The sequence below is a fragment of the Dermochelys coriacea genome, chromosome 10, assembly GCF_009764565.3.
Source record: "Dermochelys coriacea isolate rDerCor1 chromosome 10, rDerCor1.pri.v4, whole genome shotgun sequence".
Taxonomy (NCBI): Eukaryota; Metazoa; Chordata; order Testudines; family Dermochelyidae; genus Dermochelys; species Dermochelys coriacea.
In genome coordinates, this window is record NC_050077.1 from 30,594,407 (window position 1) to 30,609,750 (window position 15,344).

Sequence of the window (15,344 nt, forward strand, 5' to 3'; positions counted from 1 at the left end):
TAGCTATCCTGCCATTCCCTACTGACCATACGCATATGTTAGGAAGACCTTTACGGAAAGCGGTATCAGGAGCTGTAGGCTGGCTCCTGGGCTAGGATGGTCTGTAACGTGACTTGATCTGTAGCACTGTCTAAATCAGAGGTGGGCGAACTTCGGCCTGCGGGTCAGTCTTGCCCGGCCCTTGAGCTCCCAGCCGGGGAGGCTCGCCCCTAGACCCTTCCCTGTTGTTCCCCCTCCTCCGCAGTTATGCCACCACACGGTCTGTGCTCTGGGCAGTGCAGCTGCAAGACATGCTGCTCTGAGTGGCATGGTAAGGGGGCGGGGGGTTGGATAAGGGGCAGGAGGTCTCAGGGGGCAGTCGGGGACAGGAAGCAGTTCGATGGGGCGGAAGTTCGGGGGGGAGGGGTCCTGGATAGGCGTGGAAGTCCCGGAGGGGGTGTGGATAGGGATCGGGACAGGGAGCACGGGGGATTGGCTAGGGAGTGGGGTCTGGGGAGGGTGGTCAGGGGACAAGGAGCAGGGGGGGTTGGATGGGTGGGGAATTCTGAGGGGGGCAGGAAGTGGGAGGGGGTGGATAGGGGGCAGGGGTCAGGCTGTTTGGGGAGGCACAGCCTTCCCTACCCAGCCCTCCATGCAGTTTTGCAACCCTGATGTGGCCCTCAGGCCAAAAAGTTTGTCCACCCCTGCTCTAAAAGGAGAGTACTGCATAACGTGAGACACTTACTACTAAGCCCTTGATGGCCTCCAAAATTCTTTGGTTTGAGAGAGAGACGGTAAATGTCTCACCAGCTGTCCACAGTGAGGATAAATAGACCCAATCTCCTAGCTCCTCATCTTCAGTTTAAGCTGGAAATGCAGATAAAAGCATTCTGCGTGCCTGCTCAAAGCTGTTCACTTGTGATCATACACTAATATGTATAAACCCTCAGCAGTGGGAAATGCTGGAACCTTTCTAGCTGCTAGATCTCTGCCGGGCTGTAGGAAAGCATCCCCTTCTTCACTGCCACAAGTGCAAGGAGAATAGGTGTTCTGATTGGATGAATGCCTAGTGCTACAGAATTTTGACTCTTGCTTTTGAGTTTCCTTTCAGGCAGAGCATGTGATTAAAGAACCCAGTTACGTGATCAGCATTAAATGTAAGTTGCCCCTCTCCTATCTCTGTTTGCTTCTGTTGATTACCAGGCCCTGCAGGAGGTTGTCTGTGTCACATGTAAAACATCTTCCATCTGTGCTCCCACCCAGCAAGCTCATTCTTTCCCTTAGTAGGGCACCTCCAGTTCTTCCTCATTGTGTGTGCAGGGCGGGGTCTCAGAACCACAGTGGGCTGCAGTTTGGATCTGGTTCGCTGCTCCTAGATAGCTCACGATATTATATTCCTAGCAGCTGGGTCCTTGCTGCATGGAAACTGGCAAGGTTACAGTCTCCATGGGCACTGAGCACTAGAACCCAGCCTGCTACCTTTCTAATTGACCTTGGGAAGGCTACTGGTGGGGGAAATTAAGGAGGAAGTTCTCAGCAGTGGCATTCTAGCAGGCACTAGAATCATGCACCAGTGACACAGTTGGGCTAGCAGGAGTGCCTAGAGCAGCGCCATGAATTGGTCCTAGAATGATGATCACCAAGCAGAGGAATGTAAAGCAGTGACAGGCGTTTATTTGATGCATGTTGTGTGCATCACAGACTCAGCAGTTAGTCAAGCATTACCCATAGAACAGGGACAGACTGCCAGCCAAATGAATACCCCAGGGCCCATGCTATGTGTATACATATGTACCTGCTCACATACAGTATCCAAGGGATTTAATGTACAAAAATGCCTGGCCAGCTGATCTCCATCATGTGCTTTTTATTTATAATCATGAGTCTTTCTTCCTGGATTCAGATATGAAATTAGAAAGTTTTATGAACATACAAGTCAGTGGGAAACTCCAAAGGATGTTGTTTGGAATGTTAATTGAACTGACCCAAACACTCTCCCTTCAGGTTCCCTGAGCCACTAGCCCTGTGAACCCTATGAGCATAGAATAAACTGAGATCTGGGTGGGAGAAGACAGTCCTAAGCCCTGGAGCAGCTGATCAGCAGGAAGGGTGTGACACTCCCTGTGCTGGACTCTAATTAGCACACAAAGCACAGGGTTATAACGCACCAGTCAGCAGCCAGGGAGTGGAGCCACTCAGCCAGAAGAGTTGCTGAAATTGATAAATGTTCCATCCAAAGGGATGCCTGTATTTACAGCGTGCCCTGTTGCTAGCCAGGTCTGAGAGCAAACCTGCTGGGCAGAAAGGGGGTCTGCTACAGCTGCCACTGAAGTCAGTGGTCTCACTGAGCACAGGCTTGAGCCCACAAAGAGAAGAGGCCTTTCTTCTGTGTGTGTCGCTCACCTCTGAGCCAAAGCGAGTGTGAAAGGGGCTGGGTAAGATGATGCCATGTACCTAGTGGGCCTTCACTTTTAGACATACTTCCTAGGCAGAATGTATTACCACTGCAATGCAGAGATTATGCCATATGGAATAAGGCTCTGCAGGGGTGTGCACAGGCCAGTGGGTGCGTACGTACAGACTGTACTGTGATGAAGGAGAACATGTGCGGCCTGAATAGAAGCACAGGTCCCTTTGAAGTCCCATGTGCTCTCTGAACACTTCTCATTTAGAGGGCTTCATGGAGGAGTCAGAAGCAGCTCTCCTGCCCAGAGCAAGGCTGTCTGTGGCTCTGGCTTCCCTTTGCAGTGCCAGGCAAGCTCCTGTCTAAACTTAGTCCAGTGGGTAAGTGAGGCCTGTTCCTGAATGCCGTGCTCAGGATGTTCCTGAGTACCAGAGAGGGGTGGGAGTGGCAGAGGCCAGGCCCTGACAGGCACTTTGTTCAGAGCTGGAGTGCTCAGGCCCTCTCACATTCTGTGGCTTCCAAGCCCCTGCCCGAGTTACTTTCTTGTTTGCCTTGGCCTGCTGTGGGGAGTCAGTGTCTCAGACTGCGGAGAGGCTGACTTAATCCAGCCCTGAGGTACACTTCCCAGAGGGAGACGGTGATGAGTTCTAACCCTTCCCCTAGCTGCTGAACAAAGTGGTGTCTCAGATAGCTGGACAGGGTCACTGGCTAATGGGTTGTGCTTGCTGGCTCCGTAGGACTGAGCAGAAGGCTACTGACTATGCATTACGTCCACTGAGTTCTGTGTAAAACCAGCTACGTAGGAAAGAAATGACTCTTTGGGCTTTTCTGAGCCGCCTGATCTAGTGCCCAGTGACCCCCGGCTGGGGACTGGCCTCGCCATTACAGACACAGACAGAGAGCTCTCCGAGCATCAGGCCTGCGCCAGCACTATCCTAGTTCAGTGGTGTTCTGCAGAGCTCTGTCTTCCTTCTACTGGATCAATGGAGACAGCAGTGTGTCAGTGCACAAGATGTGCTTCCTCCCCTGAGCCTGTTCTCCTTCAACTGGTTCTATGGACAGTTCAGGTAGCAATTTAACTCCGTGGCTGCTGCCAAAAGGACCCAAGAGCCTGTGTGAATGGGGGCTCTAGAGGAAAGTGCTGCCAAGATATTCGCCTGCACTGTCTTCAGCTAAGCCAGGATGGGCTTTCAGGGGAGCTGTTCCTTCCCATATGATCAGTTCTGGTCTGGGGCATGTTCCTTTCCAGACTCTGGAAGTGTCAGTTGATGGGTGCCAGCAAAGGATGTTTTCAGGCACCTGGAAGAGTCCCTGGGGGCACTGTTTTAATTAGTGACTACACACAGAGGAGCTGCCTTTCAGGACCGGCCCAGTGACCCATCTAGTTGCAAACCCTGATGCCAGTAGTGACCTTGGAAGGTATAAACTCCCTGTTATATACAGTACTCTACCACAAGGGGGCAGACTTCCTCCGCTGACCCTAGGCTGATGAGCAACTTCTGCCCTGTAGTTTGAGGACCAGTTGCTCTAATTGTACAATGTGAGATCACTGTAGATGCTATCCTTATTCAGCATCGTAGGAGTTCCTTTTAATCTTCATTCTTTGTGCACAGAGAAGGAAGAACAAGTGCTGGAGCCAGTGCAGCGCAGCGTTGCGAGGCTAGGGCCCCACCAGGCTAGCACTCAAAATTAACACAAACAGTCTGATCTGCAGTTGATTGCTGTGTAGCAGAAAGAAGCAAGCAAAGAAGAGTCTTTTTCCCATTGGCTCCAGAATCTGTCTGTCCACGGGAGGAGGTGGGGCTATGGCTCCATGGCCTTGTTATCAATGCCCACTTTCTTTCTGGGGACCTAATTGTGGTTTAAAAAAAAAAAAGAGAAAAGGAAGAACATGTCAACGTTCTAATTACCACGTGATGGGAGCAGGGTTCATCTCCCAGGCTCTGCCCACGCTACTGTTTGAATCCAGTTTAGCTTGCTTGGGCCTAGAAACTGTGATCAGGGACAGTGATTTCTTGTCTGAGAACCATTTGACGGGAGGTGGTGTTTGTTCAATACTTTATGGTCTCCCATCACCATATTGCGTCTGCACATCTCCTAGTCCTTAATGCATTACAGCTCCCCTGTAGGATTGGGAAGTGTCTCCATTTTGCAGGTGGGGAACCGAGGCACATAGAGACTAAGCGATTTGCCCAGGAATGGAACTTGCATCCCAGATCAACCCCTTAAACACAAGGCCACCCTCCCTTCTGTCCACACTGCACTGTGAAAAGCGCAGGTCACGGAAAGAAATTCCTTCCCACCCCAGTCAGAGAAAGCTGCAGGAACCACCCCAGCAACTGCCGTGGTTAGACATCTTTCCCCCAGCCAAAAAGTGAAGAACTCCCAGGTGCCCCTTTACGACCCAAGTCCACCACGTAGCACAGATGGGACAGGGCCATGTGACACGCCAAGGCTGTAGCATGACTCAGTCCTGTCTGTGTCTCAAGACTGAGCTGTGCTTTAACCGTGGGGGGACCTGCTCCTCCCCAGCCTGGCTGGGGTTTGTTGGGGGGAAGGCTAACTGAACATGCAACACTTCCAATCCAGGAGAGCCGAGGAGCCAAGCCCTGCCTCTCTGCCGTAAGCAGTGGGACAGCTGGCTGCCTGAGTCCAGTGCCAGAACGCCAGGCATGGGATCAGACTCCGTGAGAGACAAACTTTTTTTTTACCTTCTTGTGTGATCCCCGGGAGTCACAGTTGCAGCAGCAGCAATGGATCAGAGCCAGGAGAACCATCAACAGCACGGTACCTGGGGGAGAATCAAGCAATCATGTCAATTTAAGGTCCCTTCCCATGCTGCTAGCACATCTGTAAGGGCACCAGCAGTGACTGCACCTTCTAAACAGTCAATCGGACCCTGTGTCTCATAGTCTCTCTCCAAGCCTCTGGCAGGATCAAATGTACATGCGCATTTCAGGCGCCTTTTTGGGACTGGTGCAATACTCTGAGCAGCAGCACAAATGCCTCCTCTTACGCTGTCACCTCGCTGACCCTTGCATGCTCCCTAGTGCTGCTGAGTCATCCAGCTGCCAGCATGCCCTGTGCACAGCAGCGGCTGAATTGTGAGCCCTAAGCATAATTAAAGCCACTGCGCATTGCTAGAGACAGGAGATGTGGAATCCTTGGACTCTAGATCACTAACGAAGGCAGTCGTCATCTCCAGGGTTCCTCAACCCCCCGCAGTAAGTGATAGAGGACCAGGAAAACAGCCATTGGCAGAGGGCCAGGCGTGAATCTAACGTCTCAGGGAGCCAGGTACAGCCTGGCCTACACACACAGCTGCACCAGTTTAGTTAAGCTCCTGTGTGGACACTCTTATTGGAGTTCAAGAGGTGGCTTGTTTCAGTTTACCTTAAACCAGTTCCTAACTGATGTAAACTAATGTGAACTAAGCCTGATTTAAACCAGATTAAGAGTGTCCATCCAGCCTTTTACACCTGTTTAATTAAACCGGTTTAAACTGGCACCTAAAAGTTGAAACTGCTGACATAAACAACTGCTGTGAGGTTAGGCCCTCAGGCCATAATTCCCACCCATTCCTTCCAGAGCACACCTTTGGGGAGCCCTTTGCAAATCCATGATCTGCTCTGGTGCTGGATGGATGCAGTTCCCTGAACACCTCTCTCTCACCTCTCCCCCAGGTTTGTGTCGACCTGTTTCAGAGTTTTGATCGCCGAGATCCCAGGTCTTGATTGTGTTTGCCTGGGTTCCACGTCCTTCAAACTCATTCATCTGTCCATCTGCACAACGCACAGCCTGCATGATTGAAGGTGTGGGTGCACGGCATGTGCTGGGTTCACCGGCTTTGCTAATGACATCTGTCATGGCTTTCAGGTGAATCTCATGGCCGTATTTCCAGGCGTTATTGCTCAGAGGGGAACAGCATAAGGAAATGATGCCTGGAGATTTAATTCTTTCTTAATAACAGCACTGTCCCTCTGTGAGCCCTGCCCCACAGCCTTGTCCTCTGTGGTACAGCCATGCTAGCAACAGCCATAAGCAGGATAATCCCTAGCATGGTTTCTCTGGCCATACTCACAGGCCTTTTAGTTTTGCTGAGAATTATGCAATAAGCCATCCCTGTGATAGCTTCACACCATGGTGCTATAAGGTGGGGGAGGGGGAATTTCTGTCTACACTGGACAGAGAAAAAACCAGGAGGAATAGGTTTAGACACAGCTGTGGCTGGCCAAGTGATGAGCTGGAGCATCTCCCTCCTGTCACTCCTCCCCTTTCTAGCCCTGAATGGTTCATCAGCACCTAGGAGTAACGCAGGTGTCAGCAGAGGGTACGTACTTGTATGCATTGCTATATGGTCACACACATGCTGAGGCTTTGGCATCATGTCGGTCCTCTTGGGGCTAAAATACAGCTTGGACTTGGGATCAACACTTGTTCTAACTGCGTTCCTCAATGATGCTACGCAGATGGACTTGCCTGAACTGTAGTCTGCTGGCTGCTATCTTGGCCAACATACCAGGGACTGAACTGGAGACCTGCAGCACTAAACGTACAAGCTGCTGCACCTTGAGTTAAAGGTTCCTAACTGTGCTGTAACAGACTCACTTCCTCTGCTGACTGGGGACCTATGACAAACACTCACCGGGGGTTACAGCAGCACAGTTTGGCCAGTGTTTTAATAATTGGTTCCCTTCTATCTACTCCCCAGCACAGACCATGTTTTAAATCAGTCTGGTGGCCGGATCTCCAGACACAGCGCTTCCTTTGGTGGAGGTAGGAACTTTTTAATGTCATAGGCAGATGACGACCAATGGCTGGAAGCTAAAGTGAGACAAATTCAGACTAGAAATAAGGTGCAGATTTTTAGCCATAAGGGTGATGAGCCACTGGGCCAACTTACCTAGGGATGTGGTGGATTCTCCATCATGTAAGTCTTTAAATCAACAGTGCAGGTCTTTCTAACAGATCTCCCTAGCTCAAACAGAGGTGGAGGTCTCTGGCTGTGATTTACAGGAGATCAGATTGGATGATCTAATGGTTCCCTCTGACCTTCCAGCGGATGGATTGTCTTACTGTTTGTACAGTGGTAGCACCTATGGGCCCCTAGTCCAGTTGCGCTAGAAGCTGCACGCATTACAGACTGTCTTTGGTCCCAAAGACTTTGGAATTTGCTGGAGGCGCCTACTGCAGTAGTTCCAGATGCTTGTGCCCAGTGTCTCTAGACGAGTTTAGCACAGCCCTACAGACCCTGCACAGATAAGGATTGGATGGTAGGGCTGGGTTTGCAGCACACCTACAAGTATCTCATCTGCCCTGTCTGGGAATAGAGAGCAGCCCCAGGCCATGGGCTCCTAATCCTATGCCTGTTGCTTGGCCCCACACTTACCAATGAAGATGAAGAAGATGGCGAAGGCAGCAATGTCCCAGTCTGACTGGAACATCTGTTTGGTTGTGAGTCTGCTCAGGACGTCATCGATCTGGTTGCTGAACTCCTCTCCCAAGTTTTGCCCTTCAGATCCCATTTTTGGTTTCTTTCAGAGTTTCCCCTGTGGTCTGATCTACAAAAGGAGAGAGGGCGGATTGGTGCTGCTAATAAGCTTTTCACCCCAACTGAATGGCCTCCCCATCCCCAGATGCTGGAATATCATTGAGAGACACGATCGCCTTGTCCCTAGATCTGGCTGCACTGGTCTTTACCCATATTGGCTGCTGGTTCCCTTTGATACAGGGGGCCATAGGTGCTGCGTACAAGATGACTGCTGCAGTTCAGGCTTGCTTCCCCACCCCACAGGCCACTGATCCTACTGCTCCAGGGCAGGAAGGGGCTAGTGCGTTCTGCTTGTGGGAGTTCCAGCCCCTGAAGTGGGGAGATGGGGGGCTAACCAGGGTGAAGTGGTACCAGGTGGCCACAGAGGGTTAACAAGTAAGAGATCACACCAGGAGCTGCAGAATGTCTGAGGCCTTGGCCACACAAGAAAGTTGCACCATAATCTGCCTAGAAGCAGACTGTCATGCTGGTGTGACACCCCTCCCCACAGAAGACACTCTTGTTGCAGTTTAACAATATCTAGCCATCCCTTTATCATACGTGGGTTAGAATGTCCCAGGAGGAGTCAGGAGAGCTGGGTACTAGTCCCAGCTCTGCTATGAACTTACTGTGTGACCTTACACAAGTCACTTGTCTTTTTGTGCCTCGGTTTCCCCATCTGTAAATGAGCTTGCTCTGAAAGACACTCAGATGCCACAGTGATAGACATGTTCTAAGAACCTGCAAAGAACAGCCTGTAGAAACCTCAGCACTGTTTACCAAATGCCTGCTGGTTCCCTCCAGCCAGCCAGAGCTGGGAGCACAACACAACATTTCAAACAATGCCCAGTCAGGCCAGTTAAAGATGCAGGAGCAGCTCCATGAAAGCAAACAAACTCCTCTAACTTTGCAAGGCCTGAGTAAAGCTGAACCCAGCCAGAGCTCACAGGGTAGTGGCTCCTTTGGCTGTGTGTGGGCTAAGGAGCCTGGAAGGAATTTCTCTCACACACTCCATTATGTTTGCAGCAGCATGGGAGCAGTGTGCTAGAGACCCAGGCAGCCTGCAGCATGAGAAACAAAGATGCAGTCATTCATATTTCCCAATCTGACCCAAAAAGCTGGCTATTCTTTATCCTGGAAACTGCCCCATTGCTAAACTGAAATACTGTTAATTCCACAGCACTGGGCTGATCCCCTGCAGTACCTGTATTATCACTCTAAGGGGGTGTGGAAGCGTGAGGGATAGAAACAAGGAATCCTTCTCTGCTCTGCCAATGTCATGCAGGGAAAGCCATGTGGTGCAGTTTGGGAAACCTGCCCGGATTTCTTAGGGATATGCCCAGCGAGTCTCAAACAAGCCCCTGTAGTTCCCAAGGCTGCAGCCTGACACCTGATCTGCATTCTCTGTAGTGAGAGGCATGACCTGCTAGAAACACTCACACCAAATAGCAAACCACACTTTGTGGGCCAGGCCAGTCCCTGTTCCGTTTAGTTACTGACCTACAATGTATTGTGGGGAAAGAAACCATTTTCACACCGATTCCAACTTGTGAAAATCTCCTGCTCTGTCCTTTATCAGGGATTTGTCCTGAGCCAGAGATAACAAAGCTTAAAGGGGTACGGTGCCCTCTGGAAACTATGGATAGTAGAGGGGAAGTCTGGAGAGCAGAACAGCGCTGGGTTAGTGATTAAACACTGAACTGAGGCTCTGCCACAGCCTGCCTGTGAGACCTTGGGCAAGTCCTAGATCGGTCTGTGCCTTAGTTTTCCCACTTGTAAAAAGAGATCAATGCTGACCTATCACCCACGGATGGTGCAAGGTGTTCAAATACTAGTGTGATGTGGGTGTGTATATAGATACGTGCAAATATGTAGTTACTGTGAATGTTTCCTCTCTTACGTTGGCCCAAGTCAGACACTGTGTTAAAGCCACGCGCTTTAAGTGCATGGACGTGGCTGAGGAAAATGGCAGCTCTCCCATCCCAGGGCAATGCCTTAAGGTAGCAGAATGTCAGTGACGGGAGTAGGAGGGTTAGTTCCTAGTTTGCCTATGGCAGCAAACCCTGTGCAGCCTGGCTCTCTGCTTCCAATTCAGACTGAACAGCCTGCTGAATGTAGGGGCAGGACCTGACTGCCGACTTTCCTCCAAACCAGTAGCAGTGGCCAATTTCCCACAGCTCCTGGGAGCTGCCGGCCAGGGGCTCTCCACACCTAGCCCTTTCTCTTGCAAAGCTAGCCTTGATTGAAAACAGGCTCACAGGTTTTGGCACCCCTCGTCCAGGCTTGTCACGTTGATTAATTGGAGAGGGCAGAGGTACTAATCTAGGATTCCATAGCACGCCTCAAGCCACAGCAGAGCACCCACCAATAATGGAGGGAGGGTGCCACAAAGACTTCCCAGGACAGTCAGCATCATTCAGTGGGGAAATATGGCAGCCGTCAGGATCACTGTTATTTCTGCCCTTTGTATCTCTTCCTTTCCCCTTTCTCTCCCTCTCCCCCTGCCCTGTCTTTGTGTCTGCCCCCCTCTGCACTCCTCTTCTAGCCATAACATCCAATTCCCCCCAACCCCCTGAGCTCCTCTCCCACTCCTTCCCCTTTTCCAGCTGCTACAATGATCAGCAGTGAATTAGCAAATGCTGACATGTAAAGTGTCATCACTACGCTCCAGAGCTAACACCATACATGCTAGGTTTCAGAGTAGCAGCCGTGTTAGTCTGTATTCGCAAAAAGAAAAGGAGTACTTGTGGCACCTTAGAGACTAACAAATTTATTAGAGCATAAGCTCCGATGAAGCGAATTGTAGCTCACGAAAGCTTATACCATACATGCTGATGACAAAAACACATTTCTGCTATAGGTGAAACTGAGACATTGCTTCAGGCTGCTTGCAGACTCAGGAAGACAGCACTGCATGAGTTCACCGCTGCCTCATTGTCTGCACGGTGAATGTTACAACAAGGAAGGCTAGAATATTTTTTATACATCTATAAATGGACGCTGAATCTGAACTATGCCCTGCTGCCCCATGAACACGTCCGAGAGGCCAGCTCTGGCCTCTGTGTTTGAAGTCACTGCCCTAGTCACTTTCAGATGGTAATGAGTGCTAAAAGGCACCAGAAATAAATCTAGCACAAAGTGCATTCCAGATCACGTGCAGCTGCTGAAAGCAAGAGGCCCTACTTGTCGGTGACAAATGCATACGCCTGCACCAAGTGAAACTGCTTCTGGCATTGCCCAGCTGCTGTGAGGCTCAAAGTACAAGCAGAGTGTGGTTCTATCCTCCCTGCTGAAAGCTCGCTGGGTAGCACTTGCTTCCCCTTCTAGCATGGTTGCATGGTGCTGCCGTGAGAGAGATCCAGAGCTCCACTCCAGAGGAGGCTGCATTTCAGTACAAGGGAAGTGATTGCTCTCTCTGTATGCTGATGAGCCTGGGGAAGCTGCACGAGCCCTCTGTTAGCAGGCCCAGCCTTTGGTTCCATGAAAGAGAATCTCAGCTTGCAGGTACAAATAATTCAGTCTCTAACCCTTTTTCCTTGGGAAGATCCTTGAAAACATGACTGACTGTGACGGCAGAAAGGAAACAGCAGCTGGGCTCTGCTTCTGCAGCCAGTAGCTGAGCAGAGCAGAGTGGGCGAATCTAAAGATCCCCCATATATGCACACAGTTTGGGGTGGTCCCCTCCGAACCATTTCACTGGCCTTCCCCTCAGCCCACCCCTGTCTGCAGCGGGGGTGGAGGGCAGCAATCAGGTTTGCAGGCAGGGGGGTAGCTGGTTCTCAGCAGCTTAGCAGCATTTCAGGCCCTCTGGGAGGCTGGGACCAAGCTGCTGCTGCTCTCAGTGCATTACCATTGTGACCGCAGGGGGCCACACCTCCTTCATCCCCAGCCAGCATCACTGGCAGTGCGTAAGGGACACCCCATCTCCCTTCTCTGGGGCTGTTCCAGAAGGGGCTGGGCTCCAGCTGCTGCAGCTGGGCATCCTGCAGGCACTGCTGCCCACCTCTCTCCCCACCGAAGCTTGCCCATGCACTGCCAGGCTGGGGTGTCCCAAGCCAGAATGATGAGGGAGCCTGGAGCCCTGCTCCTCCTGCCAAGGGAGACCTCCCATCCCTGGGGAGACAACCAGTCAGGGGAGACATGCCTGCCAAAAGAGCACTGGTTCCCTAACCAGCCAACCAGCCAGGCCCCCCATGAGAGGGGACGTACTTCCTGCCTGGCCACGGGGTGGCCCACCTGCCACAACCACTGCCATGAGGCCTGGCTGCCAGGTCAGGGAGCCAGATCCCTGCGGGAAGCAGAGGACAGACCAGGAAGGTTTGAGAGGCTCCACTTATGGGCGCCCAGCTAGCCAGCCTGGCACATTTTCGGATGTGGCCCCTGCTTATGGGCACCTTCGGGCTGGGGCTCCTGACTAGGGTTACCATACGTCCGTATTTTCCTGGTCATGTCCTGCTTTTTGGTTCTTAAATCACCGTCCGGGAGGAATTTTTAAATATCTAACATGTCCAGGATTTTGCCATTATTATTTTTCCCCAAAGAAGAGTTGATCATTCAGGAAAGAGAGTGAATGCTCATCACTCGAAAGAGTGCCCGCGTTTTCCCCCCAGCTCTCAGCGCTTGCACCACAAAACAGCTGTTTTTGCGCGGCTGGGAGGGAGGGGGGAGGAGAGGGAACGCAGCACACTCAGGGGAAGAGGCGGGGCTGGGGCCGGGATTTGGGGAAGGGGTCCAATAGGCAGGGAGGGGGTGGAGTTGGGGTGGGGACTTTGGGGAAGGGGTGGAGGGGGGGCACGAGCAAATAACCCCCCCCCCCCGTGGAGTGTCCTCTTTTTTGAACGTTCAAATATGGTAACCCTACTCCTGACCCAAAGGCCTATGCCAGCAGAAGCTCCTTGGAGCGGTGAGATCCTGCCCGGGGTTCCTAATTCCCCAGGGACAGAGCGCTGTACAGCTATGGAGTGCCCTGCAATCCCACCACGCTCTGAGGCCCTGGCTACTGCAACCCCTGGGCACTTCCTCCCCACTGGACCCTGCAGTGGCTCCCGCCGAGAGAACCCCCTGGAAGAGGTTCCTTCATTTCCTTTTCTTTGCAGCATCAGGATTTTCCTTTAGCAGCCCCAGCCCTCTCAGCGGCCGCCCTCAGACCAGCCTTGACCCTATCCCTGGGCTCACCTCCGCGGCCTCTTGGCTGGCCCTGGCCCTTAATCCCGAGGATCTGCAACCCCAGAGCTGGCTGTGGGAGCTGGCAGCTGGTGAGCAGAGAGCTCTCAGAATGAGGAAGTAACTTCAGTTCCCCAAACTTGCCTCTGAGACAGACCCTGGCTGAGCAGCACTAACCCCCGGGGCAAACCCCCCCCATGCCCCAAAGGGGCAGCTTCCTGAGAGGAGTGTTTACCTTGGGACCCTTTCCGAGCGCTTCTTCCAGCCGATCTCCCCTCTGCAGTAAGCTGCACTCCTTGGCCTCCACTTCCTGGTTCCTTCTGGTGCCTGCTGCACAAGGATGTTGATTGGCATCCACCTGAGTCCAAGGAGCGGCAGACACACCTCCAGTGTCCTCCCCGTTTGGGGAAGGAAAGGCTTGTGGGGGAGGGAATAGCATAGGCTGCTTGTTTTGCTTTGTCCTGGCAGCATCCACCTGCTGAGGGCTGCTGTTGGCAGAGCTTTCATGGAGATCCCATTGACCCGGGGCTTCAGAAGCCCTTATGCCATGGTGCTGGGAGCAGTGGTTTGTGGGTTCTTTGAAAACACCAGGCTCTGTTCTGTCAGGCTGGGGCAGTACCGGACGTGTAGCTTCCCATCCATTGTAGATTGCCCTGGTTCAGCTGAGCTAAAGTCCTCACGTGACCAACCGTTTCAGCCGATGCTTGTAGGGTGCATGTGACAGCTGGTGTCTGAGGACACAAGGTGATGTATGGGCACTGCAGGCTCACAGAGCTCCAGTCAAGGGCTTCTTGCATTAGTGTCCCATGGCCCCAGGGGGGAAGATTTTCTGAGATTGTTCCACTGCTGAAGCAGTATTGCAGAAGTGGGACGTTGAGGCCCAGGGTTAATGAGGCTGCAGGATGGAGGCCTCCCACTGCTAGGATGGCTCACAGAAAACTCATAATGTCACTTATATCTCAGTCACTTTCTTCCCTTGCCCTGGAGCACAGCACCCAGCCTGGGACATCTGAAATGCTGCTCGCAGAGCGTGCTGTAGGCACCAAGCCCACCACAGGGGTGAAGGTGAGAGGCCAACAACAGAAAGCCCTGAGAGACACCAACAGAGAGGGACCTGGGAGAGGAGAAGAGACAAAATGAGAGACTAGAAGCAAAGCCAGGGAGGGAGAGGCAACCAAACTAAAGGGAGGGAACAATAAACAGGCTGCAGAGTGAGCGAGGGAGATGCGGACAGAGTCTGGTCCCCAGGCCCCACCCTGAAGAGTTCGCTGTGGACCTTGGGGAGCAGTCTGAGTGGGATGGAGAGAGCAGAAGCCAGACTGGAGGGTCCCAGAGGGACGTATCACCAGCATCAACGTCACTTAAGAAACCCATTAAAGGGAAGGAAAACAGCTTGGGTGGGAGCTGCACCCTGGCTCTCCTCTTACTAGACAGGAAGGAAAGAGAGCCACAGAGCTGACCCCCCTTGTCATCCTGGGCACAGGAGGAAGGAAGCAGTGATGCAAAGCTGGGATGGAGCAATGACTGGCTCTTACACATCCCCTGCCCCCCTTAACACAAACTGCCCTGCTGAGCATCTCTCTGCCCCTCCCCCCAGGTGCTCCTGATGCCCTGACTTGCAGGCTCCCTGGAGGCCCGCACAGGTGGTGGCTCCCCAAGAGAACAGCTGATGACACTGGAGAGGCGCTGGAGCCAAGTGGACCTGGCCCACAGTCAAATAGATGCCAGGCAGCTGATGGGTATGGGCTGAGGTTTGCGGGTGCGGCAGAGAGCTAATCAAACGAGGCACATGGAAGCACGGGGCATCCATCACTCCAGGCAACCAGGCTGCTTCTTCAGGGGCCAAAATATGGGTTTAGCAGCATAACTTCCAGCCAGAAGGGGTTGTCCTGAGTCTCCAGTGGACTTGGCTGAATAACGAAAACACAGATTCACCCAGAGATGCAACTAAACAGTTGGCTTCTCTGTGCTGCTGCTTGCAGGGGCGTGTTATTTGTGGGTGGCCAGGTGGCCATGAGGCAGTTGAGAAAATGTTTCTGAATTGCAGACATTTCATTGCATTTTAAAATTCTTCCAGGAAAAAAAATCACCCCAGAAATATGTTGCTCTATTTGTCACTTAAAGTAGGGTGCTGGGTTGGCCAGTGGTTAGGTCACTCCTTTGGACTGTAGGAGACCAATGGTCAATTCCTGCTTTGCAACAGACTTTGAAACAGGGTGACCTTGGCCAAGTCCCTTGGTTGCTCTATGCCTCGGTTTCCCCCCTGTA

The 15,344-nt window shown here is 52.3% G+C and overlaps 1 protein-coding gene across 2 annotated transcripts; it reads right to left on the bottom strand.

Annotated features, from left to right (window-relative positions):
• Nucleotides 1-1,634: 1,634 nt before the first annotated feature.
• On the bottom strand, nt 1,635-14,764 carry SMIM22 (small integral membrane protein 22). Of its 2 annotated transcripts, none has more exons than XM_043493468.1 (4): nt 13,089-13,265; nt 7,773-7,944; nt 5,095-5,174; nt 1,635-4,234 (listed from the first exon to the last, which is right to left on the bottom strand). In XM_043493468.1, the coding sequence occupies exons 2-4, from the start codon at nt 7,906-7,908 to the stop codon at nt 4,187-4,189; spliced, it is 264 nt and encodes an 87-aa protein (XP_043349403.1). In that variant the 5' UTR covers nt 7,909-7,944; nt 13,089-13,265; the 3' UTR covers nt 1,635-4,186. The 2 variants fall into 2 exon arrangements, 1 of the variants encoding a protein (XP_043349403.1); XR_006274632.1 differs by lacking the exon at nt 13,089-13,265 and adding an exon at nt 13,312-14,764 and having other exon boundaries at nt 1,830-4,234.
• Nucleotides 14,765-15,344: the final 580 nt, after the last annotated feature.

Excerpts from the sequence above, each read along its gene's own strand:
- SMIM22 (XM_043493468.1), bottom strand. The coding sequence starts at position 7,908 with ATGGGATCTGAAGGGCAAAACTTGGGAGAGGAGTTCAGCAACCAGATC. Across the intron at positions 5,175-7,772 it reads CATCTTCTTCATCTTCATTG|GTACCGTGCTGTTGATGGTT; the intron begins GTAAGTGTGGGG and ends ATTCTCCCCCAG. Across the intron at positions 4,235-5,094 it reads CCCGGGGATCACACAAGAAG|GTCCCCAGAAAGAAAGTGGG; the intron begins GTAAAAAAAAAG and ends AACCACAATTAG.